At 38.9% G+C, this 23,761-nt stretch overlaps 1 protein-coding gene across 1 annotated transcript in view; it reads left to right on the forward strand.

Annotated features, from left to right (window-relative positions):
- The window catches only part of arap2 (ArfGAP with RhoGAP domain, ankyrin repeat and PH domain 2), a 155,294-nt gene extending 149,625 nt beyond the window's left edge, over positions 1-5,669 (forward strand). Inside the window, exons 32-33 of the mRNA XM_033983754.2 lie at positions 2,072-2,179; positions 2,860-5,669. Coding sequence (XP_033839645.1) covers positions 2,072-2,179; positions 2,860-3,195 — 444 coding nt within the window. The 3' untranslated portion in view covers positions 3,196-5,669. The remainder of the gene's footprint in view (positions 1-2,071; positions 2,180-2,859) is intronic.
- The last annotated feature ends 18,092 nt before the right edge of the window (positions 5,670-23,761 follow it).

Consider the following 23,761-nt stretch of genomic DNA (forward strand, 5'->3'; position numbering starts at 1 on the left):
TAATTAAAATTAAAATCCTTCCGTATGAGAGGGGTGAATGTAATTTGCAAATAAAAAGCTATATACATTATATATTACTATAATGCTTAAAGGTACACTACGCAACTTTTCTAGTGGAGAGTTCACTGCTTGCTTGTCCCCATGGAGATGCTATTACTTTACCTGGAAAGTTACACAATATGGCTTTTAACTTATTAATGATGCATTTATTCACATACAGTTGTTTTTATTGTTCAAAAACTGCCTTGGGGAAAAAGAAAGTATTGATAAAACATTATTATTGTAAATCGGCTCACCACTCCCCAGATCTGACCTGTAACTTGGCCTGGTGCCATTACCTGCTTGGCCATGGAGATAAGTTTACTATTATGAAACTTTCCCAACCAATAACATCTCCATGGAGACAAGAAGGTGGTGGACCCTTTATCAAACTAGTTACATTGGATACACTGTGGAGGAGTGCAAAATTTAAATTTTAAATTATTATTACATTATTATTCTAAGTAATGCATTTTGAAATCAAAGTTGGACATAACTAAATGTTCCCTCCTCCACGGTCCAGCCGTGTCTAAAATGCCAAGCACGCTCCATTACTCTTTCTGTGAGCCACAGCTAGAGTTGTTTATCACAGGTGCTTACTGTAAAAAAAAGGAACTCAATTCTTTTGTTTGGGTTTGCAAGCGAAAAAGGGCAACTCTGTCTGCTCGACCACTCTAAGAGGAAAAGCCAATTGTTCGTCTGTTGTTCTGAGTGTTTCAAGGTGTTTATTACAGCAGTCTCTGTGACTTTACTTTGAGCTTAGAGCGGCTTTTAGCTTCCCAGAATAAGCCTATAGTGGACTAGAGCGGGCTAAAAATATTAGGCTCCTACTTCACCAAAATCCTCTAAATATTAGGATTGTCAGCAAGCACTTGTGGAGAGGACTTTACAGGAAGGGCAGAGGAAAGTGAAGATGAGAAAGTAGACATGCCAAACTAGTACTTCCTGATGCCTTCTCTCTTACCTGTTAGCCAGCCGACAGTTGCTATGGAAACTGCGGGACTCATTTTGAGACGAGGTGCGATGGGACCGGTGAGTGGACAGATCAGAGAGGCCAGAGAGGTCCAAGGACAGGTGCGGCGGTGATAAAAAATGTGGATTTGTTAAAGACCATGAGTCCGCGGGCTGAGCTATGATGAAGGGGAAGCTGTCAGATAGAAAGTGTACGGGAACATCAAATTACACTTTTTAAAGAGCGATGAAGTTTGGCAGAAAGTTTGACGTGTACTCACTGGCTTTATTATAGTGCACATCAATACTTCTGATACTTCGAAATATCAACAACTTGCATTATTTTTATGACTAGTCTGGACTACAGTAGAGAGCATACTTATTGAGCAGCAGATATACTTACCAATTTTGTTGCTTAAGTAAAAGTACAGATTCCCAAGTATCACATGAAAAAAATCTACTAGTAAAACTTATTTAAAAATGTACTTAGATAGTAAAAAGTAGAAGTATTTTGCTCAGACTTTGAGATCTAATAAAGCCACATCATGATTGATTTTGAAGATTTGTGCTGAATTTTGCTCAGAAACAACCGAAGCAGCTGGGTTTTTATCTGTTTTATTTGTATATTTTTGCTAAAACTATTAACTTGTTCCAAATAAATTCTTGAGTCTTTTCTGCTGGTCTGGAAACAATAATAAAAAATACTTACTCCTAATACTCCTTTTCAGCCCACTTCAAAAATGTAGCGGAGTAGAAAGTACAGATGCCTGCTCTCAAATGTAGTGAAGTAAAAGTAAAAAGTATCCTCTTTAGGTAGTGGATACAAATACGAAAGATTTATGCTTAAGTACAGCACTACTACTTTTACTTTATTACATTCCACCACTGCAGATTATTAGATGATTTCACAGGGCAACATTAGAACTACCAAAGGGAGTAGGACAATTTACTGAATGTCTCTCCCTGCTCTTCAGTGACTCTTTGTATATTGCTGCATATTAAACCGAAATATCAAATAGCACATGGCACATTTTACTAGTCCTTTGGTTTTCTGATTTACATTACTGGATGTGTGTTTCAGTTTGGCTCTGATATCTGCGCGAAGACCATAACTTCAAATGTCTCCACAATCAAGGCTTCCACTCTGGTATCTGGGACTACACTTCTGAGCAACAACTCTAGTAAACAGGTCAGTTATGCATTATGTCACTATAAATATTGAAATGTGGAATAAACTCTGTGCACAGTAGCGCCCTGCAACCTCACTGTTAGCGTCAATACTTCCTGTCCAATTTTATCTTTGAGGTTTCTGCCTAGTCGCACTGAAATGAATAAATATTTAAAGATAAGGCAGCGGACAGGGAGCTGCAGGTGGATGTCACTAACAACATGTAAAAAAATAAATAAAAATACACAAATAAAATGAATACATCTGTGTTTAGAAAGAGATGTTTGTGTCAGTGTCTTATTAATAATAAATGTTAAAACCAAACCATAAACTGTAGTATTTTACATATAGAAATAATTGGGTTGTGTTTATTTTTAATTAATTCGGGTTTTAATAGGTTGTTCTTTTATGTTTTCTGATTTTAATAAAAGATGGATAGAGCCTATTGATAAGTAAGAATTGACGGAAAAATATATTGATTGTTGTTGCAAGTTGTAACTGTTAAAATCCGCTGACAATAGATTTTGAAATGCTCGGAATCTCGACAATTTACACAGGTCAATGATGTAACTCCATATGCAAATTTATATTACTCAAGGAATTCTCCACCTGACATGAATAATGTGCAGGGTTTGGCCTGTGAGGTGCGTACTAGCGGTAGAAAATGTAGTGCAATTTATCTTTATCGCTTTTGCCCACAGCTGACAGACAAGACGATCTGTGTTGGCGAGGGCAGCTTCGCCAAGTCCGCTAAGGTTGCCAGCATTCAGCAGAAGACCAATACAATCGCCAGCTGCTTAAGGCACGTGGACATGTTCAAACCACCGGACGTCCAACATCGAAAGGCCTCGTTGGACACGGGCCAAACGCAGCCACACTCCTCCATCTCACCAGTCACACTTTTGGCCCACAGCGGCTACAAAAACACAGGTAAAAAGCCGTCTTTAGGTGGAGATGCCAAAATGCCCGCCAATCTTCTCAATGAACTTAACTCGGTGCTGAGTAAGACTGGACGCACCACGAACAACAGTCAGTGATGGAGGGAAGGAGGAAGAAGCAAGAGCGGCCAGCTTGACCACTTGGAACACGTTAAAGATTGATGTGGTGGGGGAGACGAGAGCGTGCGCGTCGTAGCCTCAGGACGGCGCTCTTATGAAATCCGGGAGGGCGAGGAGAGTGTGGGAAACAGGTGCAAGAGACACCCAAGGTCACGCAGACCTCAGCTGGACACGGCGCTTACCAAAGCACTACAAAAGCACCTGATTTATACAGAGCTCAGACAATGTTACAGAAATAGCGTTGTCTTTGCTTAGCTCAGACCTTTCCGGAAATAAACCTGCTTATTTTAGCTGGAGATGTGCTATTCTTTTATACAGCAAAGCAATGGCTACTTACTTTGTGTTCATGTGTAGGTTTAAATCTGCAAAGAAATAATGTTGTGTACATTGTATTTTATGTAAATAAATTACAGAAGATGTATATTTTATTACAATATATATTTGTATTTTATTTTTTAGCTGAACTACTGCCTTAGAGCTACTGATACTGCACTGTTAACCTACTGTATTTTATTTACCTGTTGAGCCTAAAACTATTCCTTTCCACGTCTTACAAACTTAAAAGTCCACCATGTAACTTTTCTGGTAAAAGTTCCTCTACTTGCTTATCTCCATGGAAATGTAATAGCTTGGCATGACCTGTCCCACAATATGGCATTAAAGGTCCCATATTACATTGTTCTGCTCTATGTTGAAATGTTGTTTCCTCATCAAACAATCCTGGAGTTGTTTTGTTTCATTTACACCTTGTGATGTCATGTGGTAATACACACTGTCACTAGAATCATTTGGATAATTTCAACCCTGGAATGTCCCATCTCTATTAAATAAAATCTGAAATGTAGCTGTTAACTTGAAAATTACAACTACATGACATCACAAGGTGGAACAATGCATTTTCAGCTTTGGAGACAAACTAATAATAAAGGGTTACTCAAACATGTGTGAATGAAGCAAAACACAACTCTTCGTATGTTTTTGCTGAAGTGACAACATTGCAACATGGCTTAAAGCTCACAGCAGTCATTTTTGTATAACATAGAACCTTTAAACGTCTATAACGCCATGGAGGCAAAGCGGTGACGCCACTGGAACAAGTGACTGGGCAGATCTGTGAAGAGGTGACCGTAGTAAGAATGCAGGTATTTGAATGAATGGAAGGGATGAGTTTAATTGGCAAAGCACCAACAGAAAGGCAAGTGGCAGACCCTCCACCGGAAAGTTACATGATACACCGTTAACATAACACCTTTGTACTTGTGTCATTTTCTTTATATTTAGATAAAGCCATGTATAGTATTTGATGTTTAGCACCCATAATTTCAGTGTAATGGTGTTTTGTTTTTTTGGGGGGGGTTTTTCCATTGAATTAATTCTCAAAAATGTATCACAGACTTTTTGTGAGAAACTGACTGATGTACGTAATATTGGGCATTTTGAGGCTAGCAACATTTGTATTTGTATATTAGTGCAGCCCCGGCTCACTGCAGCACATCAACTGCGTTTCCACCCATATAAAATGCGCATATTTCTAAATTTCACTTTAGAAAAGCACGTAACAAATGCGACTTTATCCCTGTTTCCATCAAAGCGTTGGAGCGCCTAACGGGGTGTTGGTTACCTGGTTACGAGGGCGGTCTGTCTTCTGTGTGTCGTGACGCTGGTAATCCTCCAGGGGGCGCAACATCTGTTTTGTTTGTCTTTGCTAGAAACAACTGAGAGAAATGACTGTACGCATTTGTGCCAGGTACAAAACTTGGCATATTGTTTAAACTGTAATAATGCTATAGACATGTTTTACTATAAAGCTAAAGGCTGCTGCTAAACTACTGCACTGAAGTTGAAAAAGAACGACCGCTGAAGTCCCGCTTTTTGTCCACAGCGTTGGACAACCATAAAGTTTCCCAGACTTTACTCTATTAATGAAGTTTAGATCACGCATATTTGTCTCTTGGCATGTTTTTAGATGGCCAACATCTTTTTGTTTTTAGCTTGAACCTCACGTATTACACTACGTTTTGGACAAACACCCACCAGCATGATGGGATTATTTTGCCGTTGTTCATTACCTGTACACACTCCGGTCTGGTGCAGCTGTAGTCTGACGATCACGTGGGTTTTATGTTCGTGTCATGTATTTATTTTTCTGCAATGAGCTTTTAAACTGCGCTTAATTTAAAATCCACCTGAATACACCTCTATGTGAATTAAGGGTTCTAAACGCTATATTTGCTGTTTTCCACCTCCCGTTACTTATGCAAATCTTCAAAATGCGCATTCAAAACAAGGTGATGGAAACGCAACTATTGTAGCACTATTTATTTCTCAAGCTATATGCTCTTGCCGTGTACGGGCTTGATTTATTATTTAACCCTTTTTACGTTAATGTATTTGAATGTATTGAAACCTGGTCACCTCCACATCCAATATGTTTAAATAAAATTATATCACCATTCTACTCATGCAATCATCAAATTATTCTTTCTCCTCTTGCCAAACGTAAGAATAAACTTCGCCGTCGTCTGCCTCATGAATAATGCATTGCGGTATGAAGAAATGCACACGTCGGCAATTGTCACACAGGTTCCTCCATGAAAAATTCATATTAACATTTTATTTTCATTACGCCTCATCCAGCCGCTGCTCGTCCTTTGTTTCCTGTCCTCATATTCTAATGATGAAGCGGCCATATTTGGGCATTCATGAGACAATATTTCTACTGGAGACTTTGTTTGTATTGCTTATGCATTTTTGAGCATTATCATATTTTGTATATGAATGGCCACGATAAATGTCCTCTAACATAATTGGCAAAGAATTTTCTTTTCTGCACTGGTAAAGCTGTACTAGTCTATCTCTCTAAATGTTTAAATGCAGTAAGTCTGTATAAAAGTGTATTTTAGGGACCTATATTTTAACCTTTGTGACAAAAACATGCTTTGCAAAGTTATCACTGCTGTATCTAGGCCTGTCATGATAACACATTTTGAAGTGCGATATGTTGCTCAAGTAAATAGATGATAAACTATAATATTGAAACCAAACCATAAAGCAGACTTATCCCCAAAATTGTTTAAAAATGTGAGCTGCAATAAATAAATAACAGAACAGTTAGGCCTAAGTAGTTAGTTTGTCTCAATAATGAGTCACAGAAGTTCATAATTCAACCTTCCACAGCTCAAATCTGATCATAGTACAGAAAAAATAACCACATTTTTCCCACTACTGTAAAGAAAAAGCACCCACATTAAATGGTTCTATCTGTCATGTATTGAATAAGTCGATATAGTATTTATCGTGACAGGCCTGCTGAATGTTTCCTCCTGCTGAGCTCAGTGCAAGCCGCGTATACAGCTGAAATACACCTTTTAATTTGACAAAAGGCCATAGAAATATGTCATAAATTCTTAATTATTTGTAAAGGAACAGCACATATTGATGAACATTTTCAAATATAAATATGTAAAGATGGCAAACTTCCATCTTCAGTCTCTCGACAGGTTGATGTCAAACAGTCTATGGGACAGAGAAAAGAACCACAACAGTCACACAAGAGCAAATGTAACACACCAGCACACTCACTATACACACAACACACTCTTTATACACATAACACACTATCTATACAAGACACTCACTATATATACAGCACACTCACTATACACACAACACACGCACTATATATACAACACACTCTTTATACACACAACACACTCACTATATTTACAACATACTATACACACAACAGACTCACTATACATACAACACTCACTATGTATACAACACACTCTTTATACACACCACACACTCACTATACACACAACACACTAACTAAACACCCAACACACTCACCATACACACCACACACTCACTATACACACCACACACTGATTATACACACCACACACTCACTATACACACCACACACTCACTATACACACCACACACTGATTATACACACCACACAGTGATTATACACACCACACACTCACTATACACACCACACACTGATTATACACACCACACACTCACTATACACACCACACACTGATTATACACACCACACACTCACTATACACACCACACACTGATTATACACACCACACACTCACTATACACACCACACACTCACTATACACACCACACACTGATTATACACACCACACACTCACTATACACACAACACACTCACTATACACACCACACACTCACTATACACACCACACACTCACTATACACACAACACACTCACTATACACACCACACACTGATTATACAGTACAATCATAAGAACAAGTTCATTTGAAGTTAGAAGTTAAAAGTTAAACCAAATTGCCTCAATATAAAAATATAATGTTGTTACATACAGCGACATATTTGACCCACAAACAACCACTGTTTTAAAGCTTTTGAAAACGCTGCCAGTGTTGAGAGGTCTCGTATATACAGCTGACCTGCTCGATAAGCAAACGAAAGTTTTACAAAAGCGTTTTTTCCTAAACGCCACAGAGCCGTCACCTCTAGACCCCGCTGTTATTGTCCAGTTTGAGTTTCTTTTCACAAACTCCTTTTGAGGAGATGGAGCTAGATTGTTAAAAACTTTATACACAAAACTAAACCTGTGTATTTAACTGTGTATTTGTATATATGTATTTTGCTGTAATGGTAATATAGTGTATATAATATAGGGAACATTATATTAGACATTTCACATTGGCAGAGTAGTTAGCGCTAAACTATTTGTCAATACTATGGGCTTTCTCCAGCTCACAAAAAACATCAGAACAGGCAGAGTTTAGCAATAAAAAAAATCTGCAACTGCAATTGGTATTGACTAATTAAAATTATAAACGCATAAATAAACTCCATATAATGCCAAACACACATAATCAGTTGTAGGAAAAGCAGAACGTGAAAGAATTTTGACTAGAAATACTCACTGGGTAAACTTTAAAAGCTCCTATACTGCAAAAGTTGTGTTTTGTTTCATTCGCACATGTCTGACTACTTTTTTATTAGTCATCCCACAAGCTCAAGTTGCTCTGTTCCACTTTATGATGTCATTAAACGGTAATTTTCAAGTTAACGGCTACCTTTTAACTTTAGTTCAGCAGAGATTGGCAATTAAAGGGCTGAAATCATCCAAATGATTCTAGTGAAGATGTATGGAGTTTAAATGAAGCACAATGGAGCACTTCCTGTATTAGAACATGACATCGCAAGGTGGAATGGAGTGTTTTCTTTTTGAATCCAAACAGACGAGTAAAACAAACACAGTACCAACTTTTCGTCTTTTGCATAGCCCAATTACTCAACAATAACCGAGAGACGAATACACCGCACTATCTTTCTGCTTAAACGACTTTATTATCACTATTATCCCCTGGTCTGTCCTTTTCCAGAGTCTTTGAACGCCTCACTTGAGCACCGTCTCCTCTCCCCTTTGTCTTTCCTCATCACTTTTATATCCCGGAGCACCTAAACGCACCGTGCATAACATTCTGCAGCACCCCAGGGTTCAAAGAAACTCCTATCATCTCGGCTTGTCTTTCAGGTGGTAATTAGCAGCCATTGTTGTTGTTCGGCTAATCAGAAATCTCGCCAGGCAATGAGGGGCGTTATCTTGCTATCAGAAAAGACGGGGAGAAAAAAAAGACAAAAAAAAACAGAAGAATTTGTGGCTTTGTATGTGATATGTATTATGATAGAGTCACCACCTTATCATAAAAAGAGCGGAGAGATTGGATTTTTTTTTCAATCGTCTGCATACATAACGGCAATTATCCGACGGTATTGTTCCTTTGGCTAATTGTGCGTTCAGATATGTTTTTGAACAATTCTCGAACAATAGCTCGGAGTTCAAAGGGTTAAAACGGGCAGAATATGCAACGGTGGAACGATCTGGTGGCATTTGGGTTAATCAAAATAGGTTTTCAAAGACTGAGTTAAATTTTTAGATTACTCCTTCGCCGGTGAATGGTTGAGGTAGCGGTATTTGAATAATTAAAACCAAAAAGACATTAAATTTTAAGAGCTAGCTGCTACCGTGACATTTACGCGCCGAGTGTGAACGCGTAAATGGAGACTTGCATAACAACGGGAAGATTACGTTTTTGTCATATTGTTAACTGTTGTTTGCTGTCGATTCTGAATAATGTCTTGGTTGATTTGAAATTGAAATACTTTTGCGCTTGAGCTGACCGTACGTCTGAAATGTTTCTGTGAAAATTTCCGTTGCTGTTGCTACTACGGAGTTATGTTGCTGCCTTCAAATAAAAGAAACCGAGGCGTTAAAGCTGTTTTGGCCCGGTACAAATATATTATAAAAGCATTTCTTGGAGTTAAAATGAAACTGCTGCATAGTGTCTGCGTCTAATTGTAAAGCATTTGTATTGTCCGCAAACCAGGAAGTACGGCATGTGCGCTGTTAGCATGCTAGTTGTTCGCTATGCCGTAATGACAAAACGTGGCATCTTAAAAAGCACTTAGAAACAGGGGCAAGTAATTTAAGTGACCTGTTGTCGAAGTTCTTGGATGTTTTCTTTAAGGGAGTTTGAACGCAAATCAGTGGACTTCCTGGATTACCACTGGATGACATCACTGGGTGTGAGAGAGAGACAGTGAAAAAATAAAAAGGATTATTCAAACATGCAATTGAGAAACGAACACAACTCCAGATTTGCTCTTAATGAAGAAACACATGTTGAAAAGCTTAAAAAGTAACACTTGTGCACTGTTAGCTTACCAGTTGTCAGCATTGCTATGATGACAGCACGCAAACAAGGAAGTAAAGCTTGTGCACCGTTAGCATGCAGATTTTTTTGCAAGGCCATGATGACAAAATGTGGCATCTTAAATTTGTGAAAAGCGCTTATAAACTCATCACAGTGAATAATAGGGCCAAGTAACTTAAGTGACCTGTTGTTGAAGTTGTTGAAATAAGACTTGTGCGTCGTTAGCATGCTAGTTTTTCACTTTGCCGTGATGACAAAACGTGTCATCTTAAATTTGTCAAAAGCGGTAAAAAACTCACAGTGAATAATAGGGGCAAGGAACTTAAGTGACATGTTGTTGAAGTTGTTGTGTGTTTTCTGAAGACAGTTTGAGCGCAGATCATTGGACGTCCTGGATTACCACTGGATGACATCACTGGGTGTGAGAGAGAGACATATGAGGGATTATTCAAACATGCAACTGAGAAACAAACACAACTCCAGATGTGCTTTTAATGAAGAAACACATGTTCAACAGCTTTAAAAGTCAGTTCTTTATAAAACGGTAAGTTATAAAGTGACTTTGTAATTGGACTTGTTTAAACTTTAAAGTCGATCCACCGTCTATCTCTTGACAGTATGTCGCGAACATTAATCCGTAGATATTTTGAATTTTATGGAAACCTCAACTGACAAGCACAGCAATTTGTTGTCCTCCACAGCCCGCACACACCAGATATTTTGCACCACTGGTTTGAAATATGTGCTTTAACTTAAGGGCATCCAAACAGCAGCCAAGGACGACAGCCCAAGTTTTGGAGGACAACCCCTGCCACTTTAAAGCAAACTTGATGCATCTTTAACAAGGCAAGACTCTAGTCCCGCGTGTCTTTTCTGTACTGAGCTGATAACCTCATTTAGACTAAACAATTGGGAGATGAAGGTTACTGTGGATGGACTGGCATTCCAGATGAGATTGGGATAAATAAATAATGCACCCGGAATAAGGCTACAAATTATTCCGGAGCTAGCCAATTCAAATCAATGGCGTGCGATCCATATGGACGTCCTTGGGGTGGTGTGGTTAGTCGGGAGGGCTTGGGGGCAAACTGCTGACAGATGGGTCAGGGTTGGGTTTTTTGTACCGGCTGAACGGACAGTCACTCTGGGGAGCAGGACACTGTCTTTAACAAGGAAGTCAAGGTCCTGCGTGACAGAAAAAACATTACAGGAAGCGTAGATGTAGAGGTCACGTCAGCCTGGAGAATTCTCATACAGATTGCTAGCTTGCTGTTTTTTGTTTTGGGTGTTATTTTGAGTTGAAACACATACTGCATACCAATATCTTAAGTCTTCTCAACTATATATAGGTTTATTTTTTACGTTTTCATTTGTGCATTTTAGCCGATAACATCCAGATTTTAGAGGGATATGTGAACGTAACATTTGGAGTTAGCAGAAAATTGAGAAAACATCAAGGTGAAGGTGCACTTTATTGTTCCTATAGGGAAATTTGTCTCTTGCATTTGACCCATCCCTTACATCAGGTGAAAAAGGTGACCGCAATGCAGCACCCAAACACCCACCTCCAGACCTCGGCATAAACTTGGCCTTAGCTGGAGGATTTTACCCGTGGCGCATGTTTTAGGTTGATAAGGGAAACCAGAAATTCACTCAGACACCAGGTATGCATGTAAAAAAAGTCTCAAAAGTTACAACCATAGACTGTATAAAGAAGTGGACTAAGAGAGTGTGACATCACCCGTAGCATTCAGCTCCAGTCGGACTAGAGGGGCGAATTTGGGGCAGAGTTTCATATTTGGAATTCCGATCGCGAGTATCATAGCAACCAAAGAGCCAATCCGAAGTGAAGAACTGATGAAGCGGCTTGGATGAGCAGCGAAGTGTCTTCACTCCTACAACATTTTGTCCAGTTGACAGATTTAAACTTCGTCTTTTGCAATGAAAGTGAAGCTTTTGAAGATAACGCCCCTTCTTGCCAGCACCGGTGGTTTAGCAGGGAGCGGGTGCTTAGCAACGCTCTCACTCAAACCTGTTGCTAACGCCAGCAGGAGTGATCTCGGGGGAAAGAATGTGCTTGATTTGTCTGTTATTAATGTTCATATCTCGATTTACAGACGCAATAGCAAAATAAAACCTCAGGATCGTGTAGGGCGGGTTCAAACCAACATTTTAAGACCAAAAATGATAGAGAGAGGCGAATGTTTTTCAATAGAAAGTGAATTGGAGCCAGAGTCGATGGAGCCAGAAGCGCGCGTATGCTCACTTCCTGTTTGAAACACGGCGGCTAGCAGGTTAGCCACGTCTATTTATATATACAGTCTATGGTTACAACATAAATCATTAATTCACAGTGATCTAAATTCTTCCTTTTTTTATATAACCTACATTTTCATAGCAACAACCACATACCACTAAAGATGCAACAAGTTACTTTTCTCTTATTATATGAACCTGTATAATTTTTATCTATTTCTTGCTGCTCCTTTAGGTCTTTCCAGGGACTAGCAAAAGTACAGCATCCCGGACTTGTGTACAGTGAGGTCAGCCGGGGTTTCCTCTCATCCCGACTCTGGAGTGAATCGCTAAATTAAAATGACCGCCGCTTTGGTCTTCGCTCCTTCCTCCTCCCTCCTCTTCCTCCTCTTGCTGTTTTCCAAAGGTGCTGCCCTCCCATATCCGACCTCATATCCACAACCTGCATTCAACTGCCAGCTCTAGCTACTATCACTTTCCTCCGTTCACTTACAATTTCGTTTTATATAAGAAACAAACTCCAGAGATTTGCGTTCTTCAGTGCAAGATTTAAGTTTAAAGTACATTTTAAGCTGCAGTGTTGTGACTTTTGAAACCGAGGCTGCGTTCACAAATATTAACCGTTTGATGCAGCAGCACTTAAGTATTACCTCTGACAAAATAACACACACAGCTACCAGATTTGGCACTAGCAATAGTCATTCTCAGTATAAACACGTCTTGAAGATGAAGACGATTTGAGTTCATTGGACTCAACTTGACTCGAGCTTGGTAAGTTATAATTGCTGAATAATTTGTAATCTGTGAGTGTATTGCTTGTTTTTTGATAGACGAATATTACCAGAACAACTTAATGAAAGTAGTTGAAAACAGAGCGTGGGCCGCCGTACACAGGTGTTAATTGGATTTTTATTTTTAGTTTACACTTCTTCAGATCGCTCAATTCAGGCTATCAACTTTTATTAAGGCTATTTTATATTAAGACTGAAATTACTAAAGGTGTTATTTTCTGCTGAGTGCTACATGACGTCCAATGTTGAATATCGTATTTTCAGGACTATAAGGTGCACTTTTTTTCATAGTTTGGCGGGGGTGCAATGCAGATGCATCTTATATATGAAATTATTAAAATATATAATTTTACATCTTCGTTATTGTCAGACAACTGCACGAGGGCACTCTAATTCAATGGATTTAGGGTTTTGGAGTGAGATTGAGAGTAAACTTGTTAGCTTGTTTTCTATGCTTTAGTTATTCGATTAACTGTTAATATCTTACGTTAACATACCAGACACGTGTTCAGTTCTCTGTCTCTGCTTCATGTAGCTGAATAAATATACATGTGTTTTGTTAGCGTGCTGTACTGATATTCAGCCTGTTGTTCTCCATTTTATCATTATTACACCTTGGAATATAAAATGTCTGTTCTCGGTCTCAGATTTTGTAACATAAATTTCCCCCAAAAATGTGACATAGTCCAGTGTGACTTATATATGTTTTTTTCTTCATTATTATGCATTTTTTTGCTGGTGCGACTTATACTCCAGAGCGATGTATAGTCCATAAAATACAGTATTTATTTTTTGGCTAAAAGGGAGAGGGCACATTCAGTAATTCACATGTGCACTGCAGTAGTAGAAGTACTCATTTTTGTTTCTTAAGTAAAAGTACAGATACTGGAGCAAAAAAAATACTCAATTAAAAGTAAAAGTATCACATGAAAAAATCTACTATTAAAGTGCCTGTTTAAAAAAATGTACTTAAACAGTAAAAATTTAAAGTATTTTGCACAGCTTTTCAGATCTAATGAAGCTTCAAATGCAGTGATTTGGTAAAGATGTGTACAGAATTTTGTTCAACGGAAACAAATGAAGATGGATTTTTAAAAATATATATATATTTTTGTTTGCTCAATCTATGAACGTGTTAAAAATGAACTTTCAGACTTTTCATCAACAATTATTTAAAAAAAAATACTGCAGGTCTGAAACAATAATAAAATATGTTTACTTTTCAGTCCAGCTCAAAAATGTAGTGGAGTAGAAAGTACAGATACCTGCTCTCAAATGTAGTAGAGTAAAAGTAAAAAGTATCCACTTTAAAAGCTACTTAAGTAAAGTACATATATCTAAACTTTTTACTTGAGCACAGTACTTTACTACTTATACTTTGTTACGTTCCACCACTGGTACAATGTGTGTTACCACATAATGAACTGAAATATTCTAGTTGTACCAAAGGCTCATAGCTGCTGTTTTAAGTTCCAGTCAGAAAAGGAGCAGTATGTAACATTTCAGATGTGAGGTCCGCCACCTGCTTGTCTCCATAGACATGTTATTACCTCACCTGGAATGTTCCACATTATTGGATTATACTTATTTTGCTTTTTGCCAATTACTGGTGCTTTTATTGCTTAGAAACACCTAAAAAAACATGGAGTGTAGCTGTGAGTGGGGTCACCTCTGCACAGATCTGCCCTGTGACTTGTGGTATCACCTGTTTGTCTCTTATGCATATGCCACTGAACCTTCTAAACAAAGCAAAAACATCTCTGTGGAGACAAGCAGGTGACATTAGCTCCGCCAGAAAAGTTACATGGTGCGCCTTTAAGACAGAAATGCCATATTGCTTTGTATTAAAGGTCCTATATTACGCAAAAATTGACTCCTGTAAGCTTTAAACCATGTTATAATATTGTTACCTCCTCAAAAACATACCTGCAGTTGTGTTTTGTTTTAATTCACACATGTTTGAGTAACTCTGTGTTATTAGTCTGTCTACATATCCAAAGCTCCAAATGCCCTGTTCCACCTTGTGATGTCATGAAGCTGTAGTTTTCATGTTAACAGCTACCCTTTATCTTTAGTTCTGTAGAGATTAGCAATTGTATGGTTGAAATTATGTAAATGATTCTAGTGAAGGTTTATAAAGCTTAAAAACACAGTGGAGAACTTCCTGTATTACCACATGACATCACAAGGTGGAACAGAGTGTTTTCAGTTTGAGAGAAGAACTCAGCCTAAATATGCAGGGTTTGTGCGTTAAACATGTGTGAATGAAACAAAACACAACTCCGGGTCTGTTTGTGATGAGGAAACAACATTATAACATAGATGCTCTGTTATAATTTTATTTCCTCATCAAAAACATACCTGTGTTCATTTTTGCAGCTAATGATAAAAAAACATCCACCTGGTGCTGCTGTACGCTGCATGATTTAGGCCTGGGAAATGCTTTCAATCACCGAGCGCCGAGGTTAGCACCGGGCAAACACAGGTTATCAGTAGGTGACCACCCCCATCTGGCAACAGCGAATACCAATAATGGAGAAATATGGAAATGATCCGCTGCTATCTGCCGCTATGTTTAACCGGAATGTTGAACTCCGCCTGCTTTATTAGCTCTGCCGCACTGCCTCGGCTCATCCGGGAAGGGGGGGTACGAACTGATGGAGCTTTTAAAGACTCTCCCAGCTGAATTGCAATTGCAGAGGCTTTTAATTAGATAAAGCTTGGCTGGTTTGAACATATACTTTACGGCCGTGTCAGGCTAAAAGGCTGCGTATGTCGTAAATATCATCAGAGACGTTAATAGAATTGAGATTAGGGGGGCCAGAATGTGCAGATCAGCGTAAAATGGCGGGTGTACCACTTCATACCCTGAGCTATTTATAGGCGCTCAAACAGACGGCTCCATTAATATAAGGCGTGCTCTTTGTGGAAATGTAAATCATGGGGGCCAAAGCGCGATGTGGGTGTTAGGCAGTGGCAGTATGTCAAGAGTCACTACTGTACCACTGATGAATGCGAGGGGATTCATTTGGAGGAATGTGAGCGGAAATTACGATTCAAATTTCAGAGGAAAAATTGGAAAATGGTGGTGGGTGTTCTGCAGAGATGGATAGGGAAAATATCAGAACATTTTTAAGTTTTGTTTTATTTGCTTTTGGTGTTTACATTAATTTGGTTGCACTTTGTAATAACTGCACTGCTACGGCCCGGCTCCATAGACCGTGACAAGAAATACGGAGATATAATGGCAACGTTTAAGTCCTTAGGCTGAGCGTTTATTTAAAAATGACAATAATGAAAGCAAGGCAAGACATGTTTATTTGTATAGCGCAATTCGTACCCAAACTATTTCAAAGTGCTTTACAGAATAAGAAAGACATTAAAATCACAATACAAACAAACATGCCTTCAAGTCTTTTTCCCTTCAGTATCAGTCTGTTATATTTTGTGTGTGTTTGTCCATGGAATCCTAGCTGTGTGAGGCCTCGCTATTGATTGGAGGACTGTTTTCCTGCCTGGACAATTCTGTGTCTCACCTGCAGCCGCCTCACCTATTTAAGGAGATTGGACACACCTGCTCGGGGCTGCTGGCCTTTGTGACTGGTACGCCATTTTGGCCATGTCCCAATTCGACGGTTGCACACTTCAAGGTACCATTTGAAGGCCGATGAAGGGTACTCCTTTGTGCAGCCTCCGTCGGTCGCAAAAGCCATGCCGAAATGGGACAGGCCTATACCACGGAGCGTACTTCAACTGCTATCTGTGCGCTCACTTTATATAGCTTACGTTACGTCGCCTAGCAACCGTGACAGCTGCTGACTCATGGCCTACAGGTCTAAAATGCACACTGAAATAATTACAGTTTTATTTTTAATTCTTTATTATTTCGTAGAAGAAGAGTCAAGGTGTCGTCGCAGCTGTTTATTTCTGTTTGGATTGAATGAAGCAAGAAATTAATCTTTCCCTTTGAATATCAACAGGCAAATATAACGTTCAAGGAGGTCAAACTGTAGCTAGTATTACATGACTTTAAGAAAATATACCTTGTTTCTCCTGTAGAAGAAGTCACACGCGGTGCATAATGTGATCTAGTAGTGTGCGAAGTGTGCTCAGATGCACGCTTCGTTCATGGCTGATCTCCATGGAAACGCGGGGCGCATTTGTCGGGTGCATGAAAAGAGACAAGACTTGTCGCTGTTACGTATGTGCTCTTGAACGCACCCAAGGAAGTGTGCAACCTTCGAATTAGTCACTCGTTCATCTCTGTGTCTAATTTTGTGTGCATGAGATAGTTTAGTTCTGTTTATGTTCTGTTTTGTTTGTAGGTTTATGTGACTCATGTTTATTTTGGGACACTTATGTTTTGGTATTGTGTTATGTGTCCCTTATTATGCCACTTGTTTTTAATAGACTTACATGACTAGGTTTTTGAGACTAACTATTAACTATAACTATTTCAATCTGTTAAACCTGTTATTTTTGGTTTCCTAGTTTAGGGTTCTTTTGGTTATACATTTGCGTCAATATTTTTCCACTTTTGTTACTTTGGCTTTTACAGTCCTTTTCATTTGTTCATACCATTTTAACATCTTGGTTTTTGTTACTTAACTTAACCCTGGCAGAGCTGGGTCGCAACACAAAACAAAAATAATCATCGTAGAATTATCATTAAAAGTTGAGTGCAAAATAAAAAGCTTTCAGTCATATGCACAGCTAAACAGAACCGTTGTAGTCTGAATTTAAACATTGTCAATCAGTATATTTCTATGGTCAGTGTATGTGGATTGTGTGTTATGGGTTCGTGCGGTGCAAATGAGAATAAGTTTGATAACGCGTGTGCAATGAAATGTCAGTGTAGAAGTGCGAGTGTGGGTGCAAGTGAGGTGGCTGCAAGGATAGAGGAGGAGCAGGGAGAGCGAAGGTGGTGGCAGAAGCCGGATTTTAAACTTCATGCGACTTGTGACTCCCAGTCGCTTCCTGCCACTACATCCTGGGGTAAACAAAAGGCACAGGTGATGAGGACGAGGTCACATGTTCAACTGGGGACCGTTACAACACTTTATTTAGCGTTAAAGGGCCCATATTATGCTATTTTCTGATCTATGTTAAAATGTTGTTTCCTCATCACAAACATATCTAACACACAAACCCTGCATATTTAGGCGAAGTTCTTCTCTCAAACACACATACACCTTCACTAGAATCATTTGATTTCAGCCCTGGAATCTACTAAACAAAAGGTAAAATGTAGCTGTTAACTTGTAAACTACTGCCTCATGACATCACAAGGTGGGACAGAGCATTTGGAGCTTTGGAGATGTAGACACACTCATAATAAAGTGTTACTCAAACATGTGTGAATGAAATAAAACACAACTCCAGGTCTGTTTTGAGGTGGTAACAACATTATAACATGACTGAAAGCTCACAAGAGTCATTTTGTGTAATATACGACCATTTAAAAAAGCATGACAAACAAACAAAAAAGACAAGGCAAAACAATGACAAAAAATAAAGACAAACAAAAGTGCACTATGTAACTTTTGTAATATATGGTACGACACCTGCTTGCTGAGAAATACCTTGAAAAATGTATTCTTACTGGGAGAGCCATCACTTCTTTTCAGATCTGACCTATAACTTTGCCTGTTGGCACTGCCTGCTCATCTCCATGGAGATAGATATGTTCAATATTATGCTGTGGAGAATTCAAGGCAAAGTCAAACATTTTTGATGTGACAAGCTGCAGTAGAGCCTCCACGAAAAGTTACATAGTGTACCAATAATTCATAATGAACAAAGAGTTTATTAAGAACGTTATTTTTGGATCTGTTAAATCACAAACAGACCTGAAATTGTGTTTTGTTTCATTCACACGTTTAACACACAAACCCTGCATATTTAGGGCTGAGTTCTTCTCTCAGAAAACACTCTGTTCCACCTTATGATGTCATGTGGTAAAACAGGAAGTGCTCCACTGTTTTTTTTTTTTAAACTCCATACACTTTCACTGGAATCATTTGGATCATTTCAGCCCTGGAATTGCCAATCTTATTATTATTATGGTTATTATTTCTACTAACAAAAGGTAAACGGTAGCTGTCAAGTTGAAAACTACTGCCTCATGACATCACAAGGTGGAACAGAGCATTTTGAGCTTTGGAGATGTAGACAGGCTAAAAAGCAGGATTACTTAGATTGATTCCCGGTTCTGACCATTTCCCGCATATCTCTCTCCACTCACATTTTACACCACTTTGGACTGCAAGTTTTATGGCAAAAGAAAAATCAAAATTGCAATTTGAATGGACGTAATTAGCAAAGACAGCAACTTTTGAAGCACCACAATTTCCTCCACAAAATATCCTCTTATTCTGAATAAAAACTGCTCACACCGTAGTTTAGATCTTTACAAAACACGTTCTGAAATGTGATTCTTGTATTCGTTTGTCAGTTCATATTTCAGTCTTTTCGTCAGCTAACTTTAAACAGAATCCTAATATTGAAACGTTAATTGCGATTAGATTTTCATTTCACAGTCGAAAAAATCACAACTGCTCTAACCAAAACTGGAATTTCCACCTAAAAATCCACAGTGAGAGCTGTCAGTCACTGTCTCTCCTGCTCTCCTCTCCTGTTGTGCCCTTCATGTCTATATTATTGAGTGCTTTTCACATAGAACATAGAGGCTCAGATAGCATTCTCAGTGGACGCATCTACAAAGGAACATCCAGCATATCAATCACCTCTGGATTTCAGCACCACACCGGAGTCAGCTCTACTGGCCTGAACATACATAGTCAGACTTTTATTATAAGACGTGGAATTGGCAGCCTCATGCTCTTTTGAAATAACTTGATATATTGTAAGCATACTAGAAACTGGAAAATGTACGCGCTCTTTGACATATACTTTGACGTATGTGAATGCACTGAATTGGTAACACTTAAGGGAAAAAAAAAGGTGCAAGGTATGCTCAAAGTCGTTGTTTTGTGCAGTACTTATTCACTACATACATGGTGATAGTGAGATACTATTGAAGCCACAGTTGCCCTGGCGTACACTGGCTACCAATCTGTGCCATCTACCCCTCTGACCATCCACGTTGCTTGGTATGAATGTACTGTGCCCATAGGTTACATATATAAATGGAAATAGCTAACGTGCTAGCAGCCGCGCTCCAAATAGAAAGTGATCATGGGCGGGGTTTCCGGCTCCATCGACTCTGGCTCCAATTCACTTTACATTGAAAAACTGTCACCCATCTCACTGTAACTGCTGCAGTGAGCCTCATTATTTTGGTCTTAAAATGTTCATATTAACCCACTCTACATGATTCTAATGTTTTTATTTTGCTATATTGTCTATAAATCAAGATATAAACATTAATAACAGACCAATCAGGCCTTCTTACCCCAAGGTTGCTTCCACTAGCATTAGCAACAGGTTTGATTAACAGCCTTGCTAAGGACCCACTCCCTGCCAAACCAGCGGTGCAGGCAGGAAGGGGCATTACCTTTAACAACCTGGCCCCACTTTGTCTTTTTGGTTGCTATGATACTCTTGGTCGTAATTTCAAATATGGAACTTGGCTCCAAATTTGCCCCTATAACTGCTAGCGTCGATGAGCTTCATTTGACTGGAGCTAAACGCTATGGGTGACGTCACATTCGCTTAGTCCACTTCTTTATACAGTCTATGGTCTTGCCCAATGACAGTATGAACTAAACCCACTGCTCCCCCACCGTGGCACCTGGTCTTAGTGGTCTCAGGTCCAAGTACTAACCATGGCCAACGCAGTTTAGCTTCCAAGATCAAACGAGATCGAGTGTTCTTAATGTGGTATGAATTTAAGTCATATTTTTAAGGACTGACAAAATAAACAAATGACCTTTGATAAGTGCAATGCTTCCATTTTGAGCTCAGAAGAGTGTGACATCACATGACACAGACACAGAATAACTAAACGGAAAAACATTTAAAACAGATATGTAGGTTCCATAGTGACCCATGGACATAAACTAGTCTAGTCCTATATCTGTTCAGGAAAGACTCATTTCTGTCCTGTGAATGTGACTTTTTTAAGTATTGATAATTGCTCAAATGAGTATCTAGGTTCAATATTAGTTTTAGTATCGATTAGCATCTGATTTTTGGTATTTTTAACAACCCTTAAAGCCATACTTATATACATCATAGACTGTATAAAGAAATGGACTAAGGCAGTGTTACGTGTTAGCTCGCTTTCAGCTCCAGTCAAATGAAGCTCATTGAGGCTAACAGTTACAGGTGTGAATTTGGAGGCAAGTTCCATACTTGGAATTCGGCCCACAAGTATCATAGCAAGCAAAAATCCAATCTGGAGCAAAGCTGTTGAAGGTAACGCCCCTTCCCGCTCACACCCCTGGTTTAGCAGGGAGCGGGGGCTTAGCAAGGCTGTCAATCCAATCCATTGCTAATGCTAATGGGAACAACCTTGGGGAAAGAAGGCACTTGATTTTTTTGTTGTTAATGTTCATATCTTGATTTATGGACAAAATAACAAAATAAAAACACCAGAATCTTTTAGAGTGGGTTAATGTGAACATTTTAAGGCCAAAATGATGAGCCTGACAGCAGCAGTTATAGAGAGAGGATCAACAGTTTTTCAATGTAAAGTGAATTGGAGCCAGAGTCGATGGAGCCGGAAACGTGCCCACGATCACTTCCTATATAGAGCGTAGCGGCTAGTGCGTTAGCTATGTCCATTTATATAAACAGTCTATGGTGTACATGACTTTTCTTCAGATAAGTTTGCTTTCGCCCCCTCTAAATGTCCATCCTGTCCACAGCTCTCCAGGCACAGCGGGCTTTGTTGATTTGATGCCTCCCTGTTGTTCCCACCAGGGCCGGTGCATGCCCTCCAGCCAACTGTGTCCCAATGAATATTTGATTACTGTTGATTACCCATTGGTTTGGTTCAATATGGCATGCATAATGAACCACGGCACACACACATCAAAATGCAGGCTGACATGGGGATAAGAAAGAGTAAGTGACGCTCCACACCTGTACAGGCCTGACTCCGAATCAGTTAAACCTGTGTGGTCCTTTGATCTTAAACCCCACCAGAGTGATCCCTCCTCCACGTTTGATCTTTGTCTTTTGTTAGCAGGAGATCTCTGATGGGAGAGCCTGGGAGGGAGTTGGAGGAATCTTGAGAATGATTTGAATTTTTTATTAGATTGTACCACAGTAGAGTTACATGGCTGCTGTTTTTGGTAGTGCACAATGAAGTTTGCTATGGGGTATAGAAAAGTTGAATGCTGAGTTTCACCAAAATGTTAAAATGGCTTCAGATGCACATTTAAATGACAACTCATTGTGACCGATTATGTAAGGTACGTATTTTGTTCTGAAGGATACAAGAATATTCCATTTTCTCCTGCAGTTAAACAAGGTGGAAAGGTGGCTCTGATGAAAACAAAAATGTATAAAGATGCGTTTTAATAACTTAACTAGGTAAACAAAGGTTACATTGTTATACTGTATAAAAACTGCCTAGATGTATTGTGGCTGTAGTAACTTACAAACGGTGTAAATCCAGAACTCCACTGACTGCCCTTAAAGCAGACCTATTATGTATGCAAAATCGACTTTTTTACCATGTTATAGTTGTTTCCCCTCACCATTTACTCACGCAAAGTTTTATTTGGAGTGATTTAGGCATCTTTGAGCAATCTTTAATTGCTTATTTTCAAGACACCATATTGCAAATTAATCCCCATTTTCGCCGTCATCAGTACATGCCTATTGCTCTGTACTTATCATATTTTTTTCATACTTTTTGACTTATACTCAGATGCGACTCATATGGGAAATTGGTTACTGTCACACTGACAACCATGCGAGGGCATTCTACTAGTACCAGTATGACAGCTACGCGGAAGTGGAAGTGGCCCCACCTCTTCTGATCGAGAGTAAACTTGCTAGCTTGTTTTTAATGCATTAGTTATCTGATTAACTGTTAATATCTTACTTTAACATACCAGACACATATTCAGTTCGTTGTCTATGCTTCATGTAGCTGAATAGATATAGCAGTGTAATATAGTATAGTATAGTAAAGTATAGTATAGTATATATAAGCAGCATGTAAATTAGCATGCTGTACTGCTATTCACCCTGTTATTCTCCATTTTATTGTTATTGTTACAATTTGCCTTTAAAGATAAAATGTCTGTTCCTCGTCTTGGATTTTGTAAAATAAATTTCCCCCCAAAATGCGACTTATAATCCAGTGCAACTTATATATATTTTTTTCTTCATTGTTATGCATTTTTTCACTGGTGCGACGGTACTTTATTCTCCAATTTTATTTTCTAAATTGGTGATACGCGTTGGATGCTGCAGCGTTGCGTAGTCATTTTGGTACACTTTCTTGCGACACTTTACGCCGACGTCAGCTCCCATTGGCCACCATAGTTTTCTAACGCGGAAGTTAGTGGACTTATTTCTTTTATTAAGTTGTTTTAGATTAATATTATGATTTGAAATGTGCAACTTACATAATTCTTGTCCATGGGTGTCGTAGGTTATAGCTATAGAGCAGACACAAGCATGACAGGTCTGCTTTAAACCTAATCTATATCCTATTCCCACGCTCCCTTTTCGCTAACGGGCCTAATTTCTGATTAATTACCATTAGCTTGTTTGTGCTATTGCTTATAGGCTATGGAAAACTATTGGGACTGCAACTGCTTTCTTTCTCTTAGTCGTAATTTT

The sequence above is a fragment of the Periophthalmus magnuspinnatus genome, chromosome 18 (genome assembly GCF_009829125.3).
Source record: "Periophthalmus magnuspinnatus isolate fPerMag1 chromosome 18, fPerMag1.2.pri, whole genome shotgun sequence".
In the NCBI taxonomy this organism is placed as follows: Eukaryota; Metazoa; Chordata; class Actinopteri; order Gobiiformes; family Gobiidae; genus Periophthalmus; species Periophthalmus magnuspinnatus.